This window comes from Cervus canadensis, chromosome 1 (genome assembly GCF_019320065.1).
Source record: "Cervus canadensis isolate Bull #8, Minnesota chromosome 1, ASM1932006v1, whole genome shotgun sequence".
NCBI lineage: Eukaryota > Metazoa > Chordata > Mammalia > Artiodactyla > Cervidae > Cervus > Cervus canadensis.
The window spans coordinates 38,468,729-38,487,310 of record NC_057386.1 but is presented as its reverse complement, the minus strand read 5'-3'; the positions used below and the strand labels follow the sequence as shown (position 1 = coordinate 38,487,310).

Genomic DNA, 18,582 nt, shown 5'->3' with positions numbered 1-18,582 from the left:
CGGCCGCTAACTGGAATGAATTGGAGCCCCACCTAGAGCTATTTACAGCCCCTAATGGGTGCCTCCCGCCTTCCCCAAACTAGGGACGTGTGCCTCTCAGCATCAGGTAGCTACTGCAGCCCCCAACCTCTTAGGTAATGAGAATGGGAGGAATGCTGGAAGGGCTGAGAAATGGAAAAGGCTCAGAATATTTATCAACTCAACCCCCAGAATCGGGAGGGGTGGGTACCAGACCTGGACTAAGCTGCGCTGAGGGAACAGCCTGTGGGTTCTCCTGAGAGACAGGGACTGTGCAGAACCCCAGCCACTGTGCCCAGCAGGGCAGGCTGTGCCAACAGGAGCCCACAGACAGGCTACAGGAATCCACACACCTGTCCTTGCTGGCAATGGCCGCGGGCTGCCGGTGTTGTGCTGTTACAGGTATGATGGGACCCTTCATTAATATTTGACTTTCATAAGTTGGTAAGGATATATTTTTCTTTGGTCTATGTTCTGTTTCAACTTATGTAGATTATTATAAATTGATGTAAGCCACGTGAGAGGAAAATGTTAATAAAAAAACCTGCAAAGCCCTGACATTTGCACAACTCAGCCCTGTGGTGTGGACATTTGTGTTCTCAGGAGTCCAGGGAAGACCACCAATCTAGATATTTAACTCTTCCAGCTGCATCCAGATGTGAGTTTCCAAGAATCTTCTTACTAGTGAACTCCCCCTTGTGCACCCCTTCGGCCTGTGGGGACCATGGCAGTTTGGGAGGTGAGCCCACGCTCTCTCCTTGTTCTTTCACAAATGCCCACAGCTGTCACCAGCCAGTTCTTTTCATGAAATACAAGTGCCCCACCAGAGACCTGGCCATGGATATGCCTCAGAGATGGCAGGAAGTTATCTATTCAAGTGGAGGTTTATTTTATGCAAACATCTCTCTACAATTTCCTTGGAAGTTGCAGGTCTTTGGGGCAGCCTGCTGGCCTAATCTCTGTGTTGAAGATGCTGGATCCCCTAGAGGGCCCAGCCTCCCTCAGGAGAGCTAGCGGGGTTAATGTCGGCTCCCACCAGCCCCGGCCATTGGACACTGTGTTTATTCTGGAGATCGGGAACAGATGTCTCTGAAAATTGGTGTTTGGTTTATGAGCTCATACTGCCTCCTTAGCCATCTAAAACAGGAAACTATTCATCTCCTCTCCTGACTGAATAGTCAGTGTGGACAATGCTTGGCTTATTGAACTGATGGCTACTGACAGCCCAGGACTCGTCATTCCCAAGGCAGTCATGAGGGGAGCAGTGCTTGTACTCGGTCGTTTGACCCCATGCACTAGACTGGATGGTAGATGCCAGGCTTCTGGCACTGTTGACAGGTGGCAGGTAAGAGTGTCTGCGCTTGCTCTAACTGCTTACAGGTGACTTGTTGAGGGACAGTGGAGGACCCACTCCAACATCTGTTCTCAGACCTGTGAGGATTCTCCAGGCAGCCTACCAGCAGTGACGCCTCTTGACTGAGACTGGGACAGGCATTCTATAGAACTCCCCCCGAGATGGGCATGAGCCTTGTGCACTAGCCCATGGTCATTCCAAAGGCAACAGCAGACAAGGCCAGAGGAAGGTGTTACCAACTGGGCTTGACATCGTCACTCATGTATACACACACACACACCAGCTGGATTTGACATCATCACTCATGTACACACACACACGATGTCTGAATGGTTTAGCTGAGTCTGAATTCTGGTTAAGGGTGAGCAAGCTTTAGAAGACGGTCCACAGTGGGGGAGACAGCCAAAAAAGGCAAAGGAATGACTCTCTAGTGGAATAAAGGAGACACTACCGGTGGCTGGAATTACAGGCCCCCACCATGCTACCTGCTTGTCCTAAGTTCATCTTCATCCCACCACCAAGGCACCAGAGTAACACAGCATCTGCAGCAGATCCCGATTGTAAAAGGGTTTTTTTATGTGTATAGCACACAATTAGGCTGAGCTGCTGCTGTCAGAGAAAGGCTACCAGGTCAAGTCAAAAACACTAATGTTTAAGTAAGGAACAAACCCCTGACATCAGAGGAACAGGGTGGTGGTGAGCAGCTCCTGAACACGGTCTGGTTGTAACCAGTGGCTGCTGGGACCTGGTCATCAGGAGGACCACAGCAACACAACCCTCACACTCTGTGTCCTTGAGGCGGGCCTGGGCCGATGGTCACAGCAGAACACCCATGTGTGGTTCAGACAGCAGGCATTCCCACCAGCCAGCCTGACGGTTTCTCAGAAGAGGCCAGCAGGGTTATGCATGGAATGTCACTGCATCCTAGGACACGGTTAGGCCAGGTTTCTGGGCCGCTGCAGCAATCTCAGTGAGGATAACGCTGCTCTGCAGACCCTGGGAGTTGAGCATTCCCAGACTTCTCAGGAGCTGGCTCATGCTTTCCCTTTGGATGTTCAATCTTTGGGCCACCTGGTACTATTTTGGGGAATTGTGGAATTTGAAAATAAAAATAAGCCAAACTTTTAAACTGTAATATAAATACATATATACATACATACATACATATATATATATATATATATATATATATAAAAAACAAGGATAGCAGAACACTAAACAAAATGACAGAACTGGTCGGACGGCATGATTCCACTCTGCCCTGCCCTGAGGTATGAGATGGATGACCGCGTTGACGTACAAGGTAGAAGCTTCCAGGTGTGTGTAAAGTCCCCTCCATCCCCACAGCACCAGAGGCTGTGGAGAGAACCTTTGTGGAACTCTGTTCCTACAGGTCAACACACTGACTCCTTGACTGCCCAAAACAGAGAGTCTGGCATGGCACTCCACCCCGCACAGCCTGGCTCGAGTCCAGGTGCAGAGAGCGTGGCTGCTCAGAGGTGGCCGATTGCAGCCAGGCAGCTCCCTCACGACACCAACTATGTGAGAAAAAACAAATGTCTTCAGTCTCTGAAGCAAGTGCCCTGGAGTGGTGCAGAAACCGCCCTACACAGAGCAGCCTTGATCCTGGGCTGCCATTGTCCTTGCTGGACACCAGTGTTCTCACCGTAGGTAATAGTCAATCGCAGCAGAGAAAGCAGCAAAACCTCCACAGCCGATGACCCCAGCCTTCAAGCCAGCTGTAAAACAAACACAAATGACATTACCTGTGGTGAAAGACGCTGAGTCAAGCCGCACTCAGGAAAAGTTCGGGTACTTAGAGATGTAAAGAAGCTGGCGAACATGTTCTCAATCATTCAACGTAGCAGAGAGCTGGAAGACTTCAGTGAGGCTGTGCACACGAGCTGATCCAGTGTGCTTTTATCTAAGTTCGTTTAACTTTTCTCATTCCGAAGAACTGCTATTTCTAGTCTCATGAAAACAGCTCCTCACAGGCAGGAAACTGGTTAACAGAACCAGCCCTTGGAATCAAGTGAAAGCATATGGCCTGTTACTCTGATTTGTTTATGGAATAAATTCCTGGGAAGGTGATCAAAGCAATCCCAGAGGGAGCTGAGCCTCTCGAAGGCCCTGACAAAGCTGAGAGATGGGAAGACCAAAGGAGAAGTTACTCCATAAATCACAAATGGCTGTGTGAGGAGGAGAGTCAGGTTTTAATGACAGCAAATCATCCTGTCTCTCAGAAAATGAGAAAATAGCCTTTTTGCTTTGGGTAAGTCTGGGCGCAGCAGATGGACAGTGGCCCAGTAATAGACACTGTTAGGGAAGTTAAGTCACTGACGCCCCACCCCACACTCTTGATAGATACACCAACAGGGAGAAGTGGCAGGGAACCAGTTTTCTTCTTGGTTGCTTACAGTGGATAATCCAACATTTCTAGGATACCTATATTTGGCTTTCAGGAGTGGAAATCTAAGAACCCTAAACTGCAAAAACATTACTGTGAGAACTTATACATAGAATTAGAATGACTGTACAGTATGAAGAAAGATGTCTGTTTGAAATGCATGGAGCTGAAAGTTAAGCAGAGCTTGCTGTTTGGGCAAATGGGCTGCCCACGGCTGAATGGGGTCCAGCTATGCTTCTGTACTATCCTGCATAGCAACACAGTCCAGAGATTACTTATTATTATGAAGTTCTTCCCATTTGTTCAATATGGGGACCGTTCTTTATTCTAAGATAGAGATAGTTCTCCGTGGGTTTGACCTGGGGCTATTTGTCCCCCAGGGGACACTGGAAACACTTCTACTTGTCACCACTAGGGGTGCTACTGGCACGAGTGGGGAGAGGCCAGGAACAGCACTCCCCTCCGCCCAGCAAACACTCCTCTGGTCCAAAACGTCAACAATGCCAAGGATCAGAAACCCTGATCTAGATACTAGAAGTTTCCAAAATTGAGTTAACACAGAAAATGTGATTTACTTGTCAGGAGAGGAGAATATCAAGTTCCACATATGCCTTGAGCTGTCCTTGGAACACTCATGTGTTTGGAAATGTCAACTTCAGCATGTTGTCCAAGGCCACAAAGAAAAGCATGTGAGAATTGTTTACTAACCTCTGAAACCAATGGCTCCTCCAGTGATGCAGCCACTAATGACACTGTTCTTCCAATCTGATTTTCCCCGGTACTGTGGGTGGAGAAGAGCAGTTCAGAGCCAAAGAAAGAAGCCAAACAAGAAAACTAAGGAAAAAAAGACAGGGTTTCTAGCTGGCTAATTTAGCCCCTCCCCAAAGGAAACCTATCTTGTTTTCTTTCAAAAGTATAATTCCTAAAATTTGAATGTGTTCACAAATGCTTCCTGCACATGGTACCAAAGAACTGAGCCAAGGGTCACATTTGAGAAGTAATCAGAACCTCTTCTCAGGTTCCCCAACAAGTCTCTTGTTTAAAATTAATAACCAGGAATTCTCTGGTGATCCAATCATTAGGACTCCATGCTTGCTTCCACTGCAAGGGGCCCGGGTTCCACCCCTGGTTGGGGAACTAAGATCCTACAAGCCGCGAGGTGCAGCCAAAAGCAATAATAAAAAAATAATTAACCAACTTCTGGCCTGTTAAAAAAATAAATAAATAAATAAGGCAAGCCCAAACCATAAATTCACAAGAAGTTTACATTGGGACTATTTAATGGAAACTGAATCTAGCAAGTACTGGACACTTCTGACCTGCTTTCTAGTAGCATTGAGTATTTCTCTTGAGAACTCACAGCATGGAAACAGGCAAGGCTTTCTCAGAAGGCAGGGACACTTACAGATTCTACTAAACATTCAGTGCAAGAAAACATGGCGCCCACAATGGCAAAATTTTTGGCATAGGACATTCCTCTCTGGCCCATGTCTTTAAGAACTTCTCTGGCCGTCGGTGTACGGTAAGGATCCTTAGGGTCAAAGCCCACGTTGGTATCAATGCCAGCAGTGAACACCCCAAATGCACCTCCCAAGACAAATCCTAAAAATGAACAGAGATGAAGATTTCGTTGGCACATTTTTCAGATTACTGTAATAGGGTCATACTCAAATTGCACCTTTTGGATGGCCACCAGTGAAGAGGATACCCCATCCCCTTCTTGCCTCAGAAACTCTCCACTGGCCTGGTTTCCACATTACAAAATCCAAGATCGATCTAGTAGGCAGCTTCTTCTCTGACTCTTTTTGTATTTCTTCCTCCTTTCATTTTCTAGCATTCTTCAAGATTCCATCTTTAACCCTCTTTCTCTCTCTACACTCACACATAAACCAGTCACCCTCAAGTTCAGGTATCAACTTTGCAAATCACTCCCTTGACAATGGTGACATTCATAAAAGTCATTTGGTAAATACCATATACCAATTACGCTTTATTGTCCCAGCCTTACTTATTCCTTGCAGTAATCCTGTGAGGTAGATACTATTTTCCTTTCCTTTCCTTTCTGTAGTCGAAGAAACTGAAGCTCAGAGAGGTAAACTAACTTCCCTAAGGTCACAAAGTTCCCAAATGGCAAATGCCACGCTGTGGTCCACAGCTGACCTTCCTGAGCCTGCTGGACATTTCCACATGGATGTCCTTTCGTCACCTCAAGGTTCAACGAAATCATGGGCACCTCCCCTCCAGACCTCCCTGCTTACGGTTCCTGTTCTCCAGTCATTCCTGCGCCAAACTTCAGGTGCACTTATGGCTGTTTCTTTGCTTCCTCCTGTGAGGCTAGGTCCACAATTATCATCCTAGCCTAGGGCCCTCATCACTTTCACCCTGGAGCACTACAAAGACTACAAAGCATTATTTCAACAGACATGTAAGAGATCTAGGGTCAGGCACAATGATGAACAAAGACCCAGTCCATGTCTCACTGAGCTTCAGTCTAGCAAATTCCCTATATGGTCTCTCTGTCTACTGACTTTCCTTCCCTTTGCCACACTCCACCATGAGTCATCAAGCTCTTGGTAACTCTAAAAACCCATCAATGGCTGCCCTAATGCCTACATGCAAAAAGCTCAACCTGCACCACTCCACCCCAACCTGAAATGCCCTTTCTCTTTATCTACCCTCATTCTCTTAATCCTTCAAGACACAGGCTCCAGTCTCACCTCTTGTGGTCTTCTCCCAACCAGAAAGATCTTTCTTCTTTCTGCTCAATTTCACGTTTCCACTCTCACTATATTCGTTTCTTAATTTCCTTTCATTCTCAATGAGACTTCAACTCACCTGCAAATGTGGTCAGCCTCTTAGCACACAGGAGGGACACCTACATTCTCAAATCCTCAAACGATTAAAAAAAACAAAAACATTCCAAGCCCAGACTTCTTCCCCCCTCGTTCCAGCTGTCCAGTCACATTGGGCTCACTGGCTTGTTTTTCTAGCCTGAAGTCACTTAAGGCCTAACCTTTGCAGGTCTGCAGCACTGTCCTCCTTCTGAACACTTTTCTTTCTGCGTATATTAAAATATTAGCTTCATGAGAACAAGGCTCTTGTCTCTCATTCTGTCTTTCCGCCGCCTGGCACGTGATAGCCGCTCAGTAATAATTTTCTGAAAAGTAATTACTTTAAAGCGAACGAATGAATGAATGAATGAAGTCAACCATTTTATAAACCCCAGGTCTCGACCCAGGACCGAGTCTCTGATCGAATTTCCAGAGGCGAAAGCCAACCTCGGGGTCTAGGGAGGCGCTGCTCAAGTTCACTGAACCAGGCAGGGGTGGGTCAAGGTCGCGGCCCAGGACCCCCTCCCCTCCTAGGTGCGTGGTCTTCTGAGCAGTGGACCCCGCTGCCGCCCAAGCGCTCAGCCTTCCAAGGGTCCCCCGGCCCCGCCTCACCTCCCACGCAGGCCAGCGCAGCTTTGAAGGCGCAGCTTTCCATCGCCCTCTCGATCATCTTCTGCTCCTCACTCTTGGCTGGACTCGGGATCCCGCCCAGGCTTCCAGGCTCCAGGAGCCGGGGCTGACGCTTGTCGCCCACCAAGTACTGCAGAAGAAGGCTGTACTGCAGCGGAGCTTCGGCGGAAGCCGCCGCCTCAGGTGCGGAGCCCCCAGCATTGCGGGCGGTCGCTGCCATGACTGTGGCCCAGGAAACCTGGCGTTCTTCTTCTCACAGCAGATTCCACAAACTTCCCGTCGGGCCTTGCGCGCCCAGCCACCGTGCCGCAAAGGCAGATTCGCCACACCGAGCGAGCTCGAGGAAGCCGCGGAAGCCAAGTCAGTTCGTGCACAACCGGCGGAAGAGCTATCATGTTCTCCTGTGAATATTGAGTCAGGCTTATGAGGCATTCCTAACGACACTGACAAAAGATTTCGAACCACCAGACAGCACCCTCTCCGCGGCTGCAGCGCGGGGCGTACCGGAATTTGTAGTTCTGACACACTTACACCCCAGACATTTCCCAGGAAGCCTTGCGCTGGCACGCGCGTCTCCGCCGCCTCTCGCGCTCCTGACCGGCGGGAGGGCAGGGAGGCTACAGCGGGCCGGGGCACCAGCAGGGGGTGCGCGCGCCTCGCCACTGCCTTTCCAGCCTAGTAATTCCTACAGTGTGTTATGAGATGCCGATGGGGTAAGGTGCTTTGTAAATTAACGTGAAAACGTGATATGAATGTATGGAGTAAATGTTTTATTCAGTAATTGAGCCGTTGAGGGGAGAGAGAAGGGGCCAAAAAAAAATGAGTGAAGTTTAAGACAAAAAAGAAAAAAAAAAAGAAATCCCCTGGCTGTCCACTGCTTAGGACTCCGCGTTTCACTTCCGAGTGCCCTGGTTCCAGCCCTGATCCGGGAATTAAAAATCCCTCGAGCCGCGCAGCCAAAAAAAAAAATTAGTGAAGATAGCCGAGTTTAAGTACAAGATGTCTATGGCCAGATGGAGGACGAGGGAGGCCGAGGCTGCTACTCCCTCCAGCCAGTTGTTGTCATGTGGGACTAGCATTGCGGTGAATGCCACTTATATTATGCTGAATCAGTTTAAGTGCTTACTAGCTTGCAAACTCAGAACCTGGAGGTTAACTGTGAGATAGCAGCGTGTATGAACCCATAAAACCTTTCACAGTAGTTTCTATGGTACCAAAATGGATCCCAAACTATTGTATTGATCCAGACTTGCAGCATATCTGGTTGTATAAGCTAAGAGAAACAAATGGAAACAGAAGATGGGGAGGGTAACCAGTCAACAGAGACTGAGAGACCTCTTTGGCAGCCAGAGTTGTCTGTGTCACCAGGCAGAACCTACAGTTCACCCTGCTTCAGCTCCCACCAGACCGTGAACCCACTCATCCTAACTTCCCAGTTGAGTCCAGATCTCATTTCACTCGAAGGCTCAGCTGCATTTACTGCTGTTGATGCATCATTGCTTTGAAGTTTCTTCCATTTCTGTGGAGCTCCTCTCTCCTAGTTTTGCCAAAGTCTCTGCAGTGTGTCAGTCATCTGTGCCGACACCTCTCTGCCTGACCCTTTCCTGTTGGGCCCCTCGGGCCTTCATCCTTTATCCTCACTCTGCCTGAGCAGCTCATCCACGCTCGTGACTTCTACTACCGCCTATACTGCAAGATGCATGCATGTGCGTGTGCTAAGTCGCTTTAGTCATGTCTGACTCTTTGCGACCCCCTGTACCGTAGCCCACTAGGTCCCTCTGCTCATGGGATTCTCCAGGCAAGAATACTGGAGTGGGTTGCCATGCCCTCCTTCAGGGAATCTTCCCAACCCAGGGATTGAACCCGTGTCTCTTCTGCATTGTCCGGCAGGTTCTTTACCACTAGAGCCATCTGGTAAGCCCCTGTACTGCAGCAGTGACTCCCAAATTTTCATCTCTAGCTCCGACATGAGCCTTCTCATCAGCCTGGGAACCAGACATTCCCCACAGGCATCTTTAACTCAGCACACCCTGCCAACCACCCATTCCTTCCAGAAGAGTGAGGGGCCCAGGGTTCTGATTCAGGCAGGGGTCTTAAGAGCCGAAGTTGGATCTGAGAGGTTGGGACAGACCCCTAGGCAAGTCCCAGGCAAAGTGGCCTTCCAAAGCAAGGAACAATCTAAACAATTAATCCCTGGGATGAGTTAGAGAGCAAGAGTCAATCCCACAGTGAAGAGTCTGCATCAGAGTGCAGGTGAGATCAAAGTCAGCAAGTGAAATCAAAGTCACCTGCTCACCGCAACTAGAGAAAGCCTGTATGCAGCAACAAAGAGCCTTGCAGCCAAAGATAAAAATTTTTTTAAAAGCTGTGGTACCAGTGTGACCATGGTGAGGCAGGGAGAAGCCTTTTCTGGAACATGGTGGCCTGGATAACAGAAGGAGACACAGATACCCTGATCTGGTACCTCTCTTCCCCCATCCATCTCTTTCCATAGGTGGAATGGGTTTCACCTGATGGAAAGCTTGAACCTCTTCAAGCATATTCCACAAGTGAGAAGTGGTTTCCCATGTCTGTTTCCCTGGCCTGAACCTTTGCCTGTACTCTAGGGACTTCATCTGGCCACGGCCTCATGGGAGTCCAGTCACTCTCATGTTACAGGTTGTCCGTTCTGGCCATGGGGATACAGGGTTGAGGCAGCATCTCAGTGGGTCAGAGAGAACAGGAGACACTTCATGATAAATGAGATTCACAGAGAAGTCAGAACGCTCTGAATTGATGACCCATCACTTGGACTGATGGGTAGTGGCACAGATGGGGAGGTGCCACACGGAGGAGGGCCTGATCCTCTCTCGCCCTGGGTGTCTGGGAGAGCGTGGCTGGCCTGTAGTTGCCCCAGCATGTCAGGAGCCCAAGAGTAAAAGAAATAGCACAAGTGGGATGGAATGAGGAGGTCCGAGTTGAGAAGCGCAGTGTGTCCTATGTGAATTTGAGTTGTATGTGAATTTGGTAACAACAATTAGTCTGAATAGTCCCGTTGCTGGTAGGAGGTCTGGCCACATAGGTAACTGAGCAGCCAACTGAGTCACCCTGGATGGTGGGTACTGGATGAGTGACTTTGTATTTAAAGGACTCTGATCCATGTCCTTCAAAATCAGAGGACAGCTAGGAGCTCAGGATGGAAATATGGCAGCTGAGAAACTCATGGAAGAAGATACTAACAAGAAGTGGCTGGAGCTTGGCTGGAGCAGATGCTCAGGAACCCCGAGAAGGTGACAGTATCCACCAGCATCCCCAGGATGACTTCGTCTTCATGTGAGGAGTATAGGTCAGAGAAGAAATCCAAGGATATTTGAGAATCAAGACTTGGTATGATCCTGGACTTCCTTGATGGTGCAGTGGATAAGAATCTGCCTGCCATGGGTTTGATCCCTGGTCCAGGAAGATTCCACATCCTACAGAGCAACTAAGCCCGTGTGCCACAACTGCTGAAGCCTGTGAGCCTAGAGCCTGTGCTCCACACAAGAGAAGGCTCTGCAAGAAGTCTGAGCACCACAACTAGAGAGCAGCCCCCACTTGCCACCACTAAAGAAAGCCTGCTTGCAGCAACAAAGACCCAGTGCAACCAAACATAAATAATAAAATAATAAATACATTAAAAAAAAAGACTTGGTACAGTTCTGGCACCACCTGTCACACGTGATCACATAAGGCAGTGGGTGAGCTTTAACAGAGGGCACACCTGTTTGGCTAGAGTTTCTGGTTAGGAAGGAATGATGGTGAGACACCGCACCTGAGCAGAGGCTGCCCTTACCTGGGTGTACTGCCATATTGCTTCACTCTCTGGGCACAAAACCATCAGTGATCCCTTTACCCACTTGCCACCCTCCCCAAAGCCAAAGTTTTCCATGTCCTGATATTACTTTCAGAGATGAATGAGAAAGCCTGGAGTGCTCTGGGTTCAAGAAGGAACTTTCCTAGGAGGGGCACAGTAGGCATGCAGCTTTGTTGGGGCCTGGGTCCAGGCAGGACAGGTATTATTTTTGTTTGTAAATAACTTCTTTAGCCACAGCTCAGTCACTTGTGAGCTCTGTTGATCTGCAAGGAACATCAGCAGGTAGGCCTCTGAGCTGACTAAAGAATAAGAGCCTGTCATTGAATGCATTGCTTGGGCGTCAGTGCCCTGTATAGACGAGAAGCTGTAGGATTGAAAGCTGGACCAGGACTCAGGTTGCTGAGGCCAGCCTGGGTTTTAGAGGGAAACTTCCATCCCTCCATCCATGAGAAGAGACTTTGGCCCCAAATGGGCTCTGTGAGCACTCAGGAGGCAGCACCAGTGTGAGGTTGGCAGGAAGTGCTTTGGACTGTAAACTGGGAGCGAAAGGATAGAAGCCTCTCGCCCCAGTAAGAGACCTCAGGAAGCAAAGATCAAAATAAATAATAACACACTAAACCTCAAAAAAGAAAGAGCAAAGATCAGCCTGAACCCATCAGGGGAGTAGTTAGCCAGAGGGAAAAAAAAAAAAAAAAGAAACACCATCAGATTTCCAAATCAGGCTCCCCAGGGTCAAGGAAGCAGATCTGAAAGGCAGAAGAGAGGGTTCATCTAAGGGGGTGTGGCTTTTATCGTGCACCCACAGGCAGATCCTGTTATAGGGCTACAGGTTTCAGGTGGACCTGAGTTAGAACTTATTTTCCTCCTCAAACCTGCTCATCTTGAGCTTCCCACCGGGGTGAATGGTGCTTCCGTGTGCTCCATTAGTCTTAGATTCCATTCCTCCTGCATCTCCTGTACACCTTTTAAATGTTTTTTAAACCCATCCTTCCTTTTTAGATTCAATGCTCTGATTTAGCCTCTAGTCAATTTTCTTTTTTTTTAAATAATAAATTTTTGAATGCACTGGATCTTCATTGCTGTGTGTAAGCTTTCTCTAGTTGCTGTAAACAGGGGCTACTTTCTAGCTTCGGTGTCCAGGCTTCTCATTGCAGTGGCTTCTCTTGTAGAACATGGGCTCTAGGTGTTCAGGCTCCAGCTATTGTGACGCACAGGCTTAGTTGCTCTGAGGCCTGTGGGATCTTCCCTAAGCAGGGATCGAACTCACGTTCCCAGCATTGCAAGGCAGATTCTTTAACCCCTGGAGCACCAGGGAAGCCCTCTAGTCAATTCTCACTTAATAATTGACTTAATTGTTGGGCATGCCTCCTCCCTTGCTCTTCTCCACACCATCCACAGGATGGTCTTTCAGCACCAAAGCGTAATCATATGTCCTGCTCAGAATTTTTCTCTGTGTCAGGGTAAAGTCTAAATTTGATGTGCTGCTTCTACAACTTGTGTCCAGGAAGACATATGCTTCTGTCCAAGCTTAGTGCTTTCTTGAACATTTCCATTTCCAGTGGTCTGCTTTCCATAATCTGTTTTGGATCTGGAAGTGGTGGCTCAGAATCATTCTCAATAACGTGTGGCCTTTAGTGTTTGTGAGGTAAGTTTGGACTTTAGGACTCCTTGTTATTTCTTTGATTTGTGCCCTGTTCTCAGTCAAGTGTAAATATATACAGTATTCTTGCCTGGAGAATCACATGGACAGAGGAGCCTGGTGGGCTATAGTCCATGCAAAGAGTCAGACATGACTGAAGCGACTCAGCATAGCACATATATATGTGTATATATATGTAGGAATTCCCTGATAGCTTAGTTGGTAAAGAACTTGCCTGCAGTGCAGGAGACCTGGGTTCGATCCCTGGGTCAGGAAGATGCCCTGGAGAAGGAAATGGCAACCCACTCCATTATTCTTACCTGGAGAATCCTATGGACAGAGAAGCCTGGCAGGCTACAGTCCATGGGGTCGCAAGAGTTGGACACAACTTAGAGACTAAACAGCCACCATATATTTAAATTTTATTTCTAATTGGATAATTACTTCACAATGTATGATGGTTTCTGCCACACATCAGCATGAATCAGCCATAGGTATACATATGTCACCTCCCTCTTGAACCTCCCTCCCACCTCTCCCTATCCCACCCCTCTAGGTTGTCATGGAGCACCCACCAGCTTTGGGTTCCCTGTGACATACAACAAATTCCCACTGGCTATCTGTTTTACACATGGTAACATATATGTTTCAATGCTACTGTCTCAAATCATCCCACCTTCTTCCTCCCCAACTGTCCAAAAGTCTGTTCTCTATGTCAGCATCTCTTGCTGACCTTAGATAGATTCATCAATACCATCTTTTGAGATTTTACATATATGCATTAATAAATGATATTTGTCTTTCTCTTTCTGACTTACTTCACTCTATAATAGGCTCTAGGTTCATCCACCTCATTAGAACCAACTCAGAAAGCTGTAGAAATACAGTGAGTAATATCTGTGGTACAGATTGTGTATCTAGACCACAACTTCTTTATCCTTTCATCTGTCGTTGGACATCTAGGTTGCTTCCATGTCCTAACTATTGTACGTAGTGCTGCAGTGAACACTGGGATACATGTGTCTTTTTCAATTATGGTTTCCTCAAGGTAAGTGCCCAGTAGTGGAATTGCTGGGTCATATGGTAGTTTTACTCCTAGTTTTTTAGGAAATTGCCATACTGTTCTCCATATTTAAGAAAAAATATTTATTTAGGCTGCACTGGGTCTTAGTTGTGACATATAGGATCTTCAGTCCTCACTGTGGCACACGGGATCCTTTTTAGTTGGGGCAATGCAGGATCTTTTAATTGCATTATGTGGAATCTTTAGTTGTGGCATGTGGGATCTATTCCTTCAACTGGATCGAACCTGGTCCCCTTGTATTGGGAGTGCAGCGTCTTAGCCACGAGACCACTAAGGAAGTCCCAGAAAATGTTTATGATTATTTCTTAATTCTTTATACCTTTGACTTACAGTATAGCTGTGGTGACAACAGAGGTATCCTGTACTGTCTCCAGTGCCAAATCCGACTCCAGCCTGATTCTGAAGGGTGGTCTTAATGTTCTGGAGCAGATTTCTTCCACAGCATAATTGTTTGGAGGTTTTATTGATTCACCCAGACTCAACAATCAGACTTGCTTACTATCTCTTCTGCTGTTGCTTTGGCTTTGCTTATGAAAAACTGAATTGGAAATTTGGCCTATAGCCTGGCAGTCTGGTGGATGGTTAGAGCCTACTCCAGAATACTTGTGCAATGAATCACACACACTGCTATATCTGCAGTAGGGTCACATCCATGACAAGTTGTAATCCCGAGATGTGCTCTGAGAAGTGTTGGAGGCAAACATAAATATGCATAATGTGTTCGTAGCACTTCGAATTTCTGACTCAGACAAGAATTACAAGGCTTGAAAAACAAGAGACCAGACTCCTGCTTTGCTGAGGGATAAAATGAAATCTAGAAAGAACTGTGATGGTGAATTCCTAAAATTACATATCAAGTGGGTGCCAGAAAGAGAAGGAACACACTGCTGTTGTAACTGGGGAGGACAGCACCCCTCTTTCCCTTCCCTCATCTTTCTTTTTTTTAAATATTTATTTGGCTGCACTGGATCTATGTTTTAGCACATAGCATTGTTGATCTTCATTGTGGCATGCAGGATCTTTTTTAGTTGTGGCACGTGGAATCTAGTTCCCAGACCAGGAATGGAAGCATGGAGTATTACCAGAGCATTGGAAGCATGGAGTGTTATCCACTGGGCCACCAGGGAAGCCCCTCCCTTCCCTCATCTTGATCTTTGTCAAACCTTGCCTCCATATTTTGCTTCTTTCACCTCTCTTGTCAAACAATTTCCCTTATCAGTACATCTGTCACCAAAGACCAGCTTTTAGAAAAGGAAAAGATAAAGGAGATGCCAAAAACTGTACTACAGAATTAATTAACAGGTAAAATCTTTTTACAGGGAACTTCCAATTAATGAAATACATTTTTTAGGGAATTCCCTGCTGGTTCAGTGGTTGACTCCAGGCTTTTGCTGCCGAGGGCCCAGATTCAATCCCTGGTCAGGGAATTAAGATTCTGCAAGCCTTGCAGTATGCTGCACCACCCCCGCACCTGCGCCCCCGCCAAAAGGAATACTTTGTTTGAATCAGCTTTTACTCAAATTTTGTTGACTCAATTATTTCTTGAAGTAAGTAGACTTGGAAAACTTTTATAATCAAAGTGTTCATTGTGTGCTAATAGCTTTGTTTTAATGGCATCTGAATTTGTGTGTGTGTGAAACACTTTGTCTCTTTTATTCTGAGATGTCTTGATATTCTTTAAATATTCCTTTCTCCACTTGTAGCATCTTAACCTCGAATAGGTTCTTATTTGAAAATTCAAAATATACTTTCTTTTTGGACTTGAATAATGCCTTCCGGATTTTTCTCACATTTATTCCAAAGTTCTTCAATTTCCTTCCCTAAGCAACCTGTTACTGTTTTTTAAATGTCCTTCCAGATATATTTCATCCATATATAAACTTTACATTTTTGTATATATGTATTTTTTTTCCTCCACTTAAAAATTTACAAGTGGTTGCTTAGTATTTTCTACGTATTCTGCACCTTACTTTCTATTGTGTTACATCTTAGAGAGATGTCATACCAGTGTATGTGATGGTGAATTTTGTGTGTCAACTTGCCTAGGCTACAGCATGCCCAGGTGTTTGGAGGCAGTATATTTCTCATTTGGGTTTCCTTTTCTGGCCTGTTTTTTAAAACTTTTTACTTTGTATTGGGGTATAGCCATTTAACACAGGGCTTCCCTGATGGCTCAGAGGTAAAGAATCTGCTTGCAGTGCAGGAGACTCAGGGGACACTGATTTGATTCCTGGATCAGTAAGATTCCCTGGAGGAGGGCATGGCAACACACTCCAATATTCTTGCCTGGAGAATCCCATGGACATGGAGCCTGGCGGGCGACAGGGGTCGCAAAGAGTCAAACATGCCTGAAGTGACTGAGCAGCACGCATAGCCGTTTAACAATGCTGTGATGGCTTCAGGTGAAGAGTGAAGGGACTCAGCCATACATACACCCATGTATCTGGTCTCCGCAAGACTCCCCTCCCATCCAGGCACTCTGGCCCATTGTTAAAACATATGTATTTATTTGGCTGTGTTGGGTCTTAGTTGTGGCACTCAGGATCTTTGTTGCATTAGGCAGCTCTTTTTCCGAGGGGGCTCCGGCGTAGCAGTTGTAATGCATGGGCTCTGGACCACGCGGTCCCAGTAGTTGCAGCTTACCAATTTAGTTGCTCCGTGGCATGTGGGATCTTAGTTCCCCAACCAGGCATCAAACCTATGTCCCCTGCATTGCAAGGCAGATTCTTAACCACTGGACCACCAGGGAAGTCTCTGGCCCATTTATTGAGTGACCACAAAAGTTTCTGGTTTTGAGTGGAGTCCGGGAAAAGGGATGACTCTGCAGAAGGTCCAGGCTGCTGTAGAAGCTACCCTGTCTCCCGTGACCCTGAGAGGCTGTAGAAGCTACCCTGACATATGACCCATGAGATCCAGTGGTGCTTGAGATAGGTCAATGGCAGATAGGGATGCTGTTTGGAGCCTTTGGCAGCCACTACAGGTGAGGCAAAGAAGAGTAGTTATTCACATTCTCTGTGGATAGCTACTCTCCTTTGGAGAAACAACACGTGGCCTGCCACTGGGTCTTCATATAGGCTGAATGCTTGGGCCATGAAATTACCATGCTCCCTGAGCTGTCCATCATGAACTGAGTGTTATCTGACCCACCAACCCATAAAATTAGATGTGGACAGGAACACTTCATCATCAGGTTGAGGTGGAATATATGTGATTGGGCCTAAGCAGGCCCTGAAGGCATAGGCAAGTTACGTGCTCACCGAATTCTCTGGTCTTACCATGCTCCTCACCACTCTGAAACACCTGGTTTGATGGAACGATAGAATGGCCTTTGGAAGATTCAGTTACAGCACCAGTTAGGTGATAGTACCTTGCAGGGCCAGGGTGAGATTCTCCAGAATACTGTGTATTCTCTGAATTAGCATCTAGTGTATGGTATATAGACTTTATATTGTAGTATTTAAATATTGTTACTTTTACATCATCGTGTTTAAGTCACGGGCCATCAAGGTGAGTAAACATCCTCAAGGAATCACTATTTCCTATGGGGAAGGAATGAGTGCAGTTTTGATTGCATACAGTCAGAGCTCAGTTCTTCATAATCCATATACTTGTATCATATTTGGTGGGATCATGATCTTGGTATTATCTTTATTTAGAGAGAAAGTATAATTTAAGGAGATGCATATGGGTGCCAAGTTGATAAGGGGTAGGCTTGTGATACTTAATTTTATGTGTCAAATTGACTGGGGTATGGATATTTGGTTAAACACTATTATAGGTTTGTCTGTGGGTGTTGCTGGATGAGATTAACACATGAAATAGTAGACTCAGTAAAGCAGATTGCCCTCTCCAATGTGGGTGGGCCTCATCCAATCAGTTGAAGGCCTGGATAGAACAAAATGTAAGGGAGAATTCACTCTCTCTACTTGCCTTTGAACTAGGACATAGGTCTTCTGCTGCCTTTGGACTCAATAGGGAGTAGAACTTATACCATCAGCTCTTCTGATTCTCTGGCCTTTGGACTCAGACTAGAATTAACAGTTCTTGGCCCGCTGGCTGGCTGACTACTGATTTTGAGACTTTTCAGCCTCCATGATCATGTGAACTAATTTCTTTTTTTTTTTTTTTTGAACCAATTTCTTATAGCAAATCTCTGTGTTGGTTCTCTTTCTCTAGAGAACACAGACTGATACAGTGTATACAGAAATCTTAATTTTTTTCAGTGACTAGATTATATTCCAAATGATGAATGTGCCATCTTTTAATCCTTCTCATTGATACATAATTAGGCTCTTTCCAGTTTTCCAGTCTTTTTCTAATTTCACCAATGTATCAGTAACTATCTGTACATATACATCTTTTTTTTTTTCCTTTTCTTTTTTTTGACCTGGCCCATGTGGCATATGAGATCTTAATTCTCTGACTAGGGATCAAACCCGTGTCCCTGCAGTGGACATGCAGATTCTTAACCACTCGACTGCCAGAGATGTCTCAACACAGATATATTTTTGTGCACATATGCTTCTAGTCCTGAAGACCAAGGAATGTGATCATGAATCTTTTTTGTGTGTGTGTGATCATGAATCTTACAGGTTACAAATATGTATTTGTCCAGTGCATGTTTTGTCTGGTATCACATGCCTTAGAATGCAATTTCTCAAAAGGAAAACTCTGTAATGTGTATGTGCCATAAATGTCAGGCATGTTGTGGTTCCTTAACACATATTTTAAAACAATAATAGTTTACAGAATAGCCAGTAACTTCATATGACATAATTAGCTAAATA

General features: G+C 46.2%; 1 protein-coding gene across 1 annotated transcript; it reads right to left on the bottom strand.

The window, feature by feature from the left end:
* Nucleotides 1–1,926: 1,926 nt before the first annotated feature.
* Nucleotides 1,927–7,689, bottom strand: TIMM22 (translocase of inner mitochondrial membrane 22). Its single transcript, XM_043478796.1, has 4 exons — nt 7,223–7,689; nt 5,185–5,381; nt 4,488–4,560; nt 1,927–3,111 (listed from the first exon to the last, which is right to left on the bottom strand). The coding sequence occupies exons 1-4, from the start codon at nt 7,458–7,460 to the stop codon at nt 3,035–3,037; spliced, it is 585 nt and encodes a 194-aa protein (XP_043334731.1). The 5' UTR covers nt 7,461–7,689; the 3' UTR covers nt 1,927–3,034.
* Between the last annotated feature and the right edge of the window lie 10,893 nt (nt 7,690–18,582).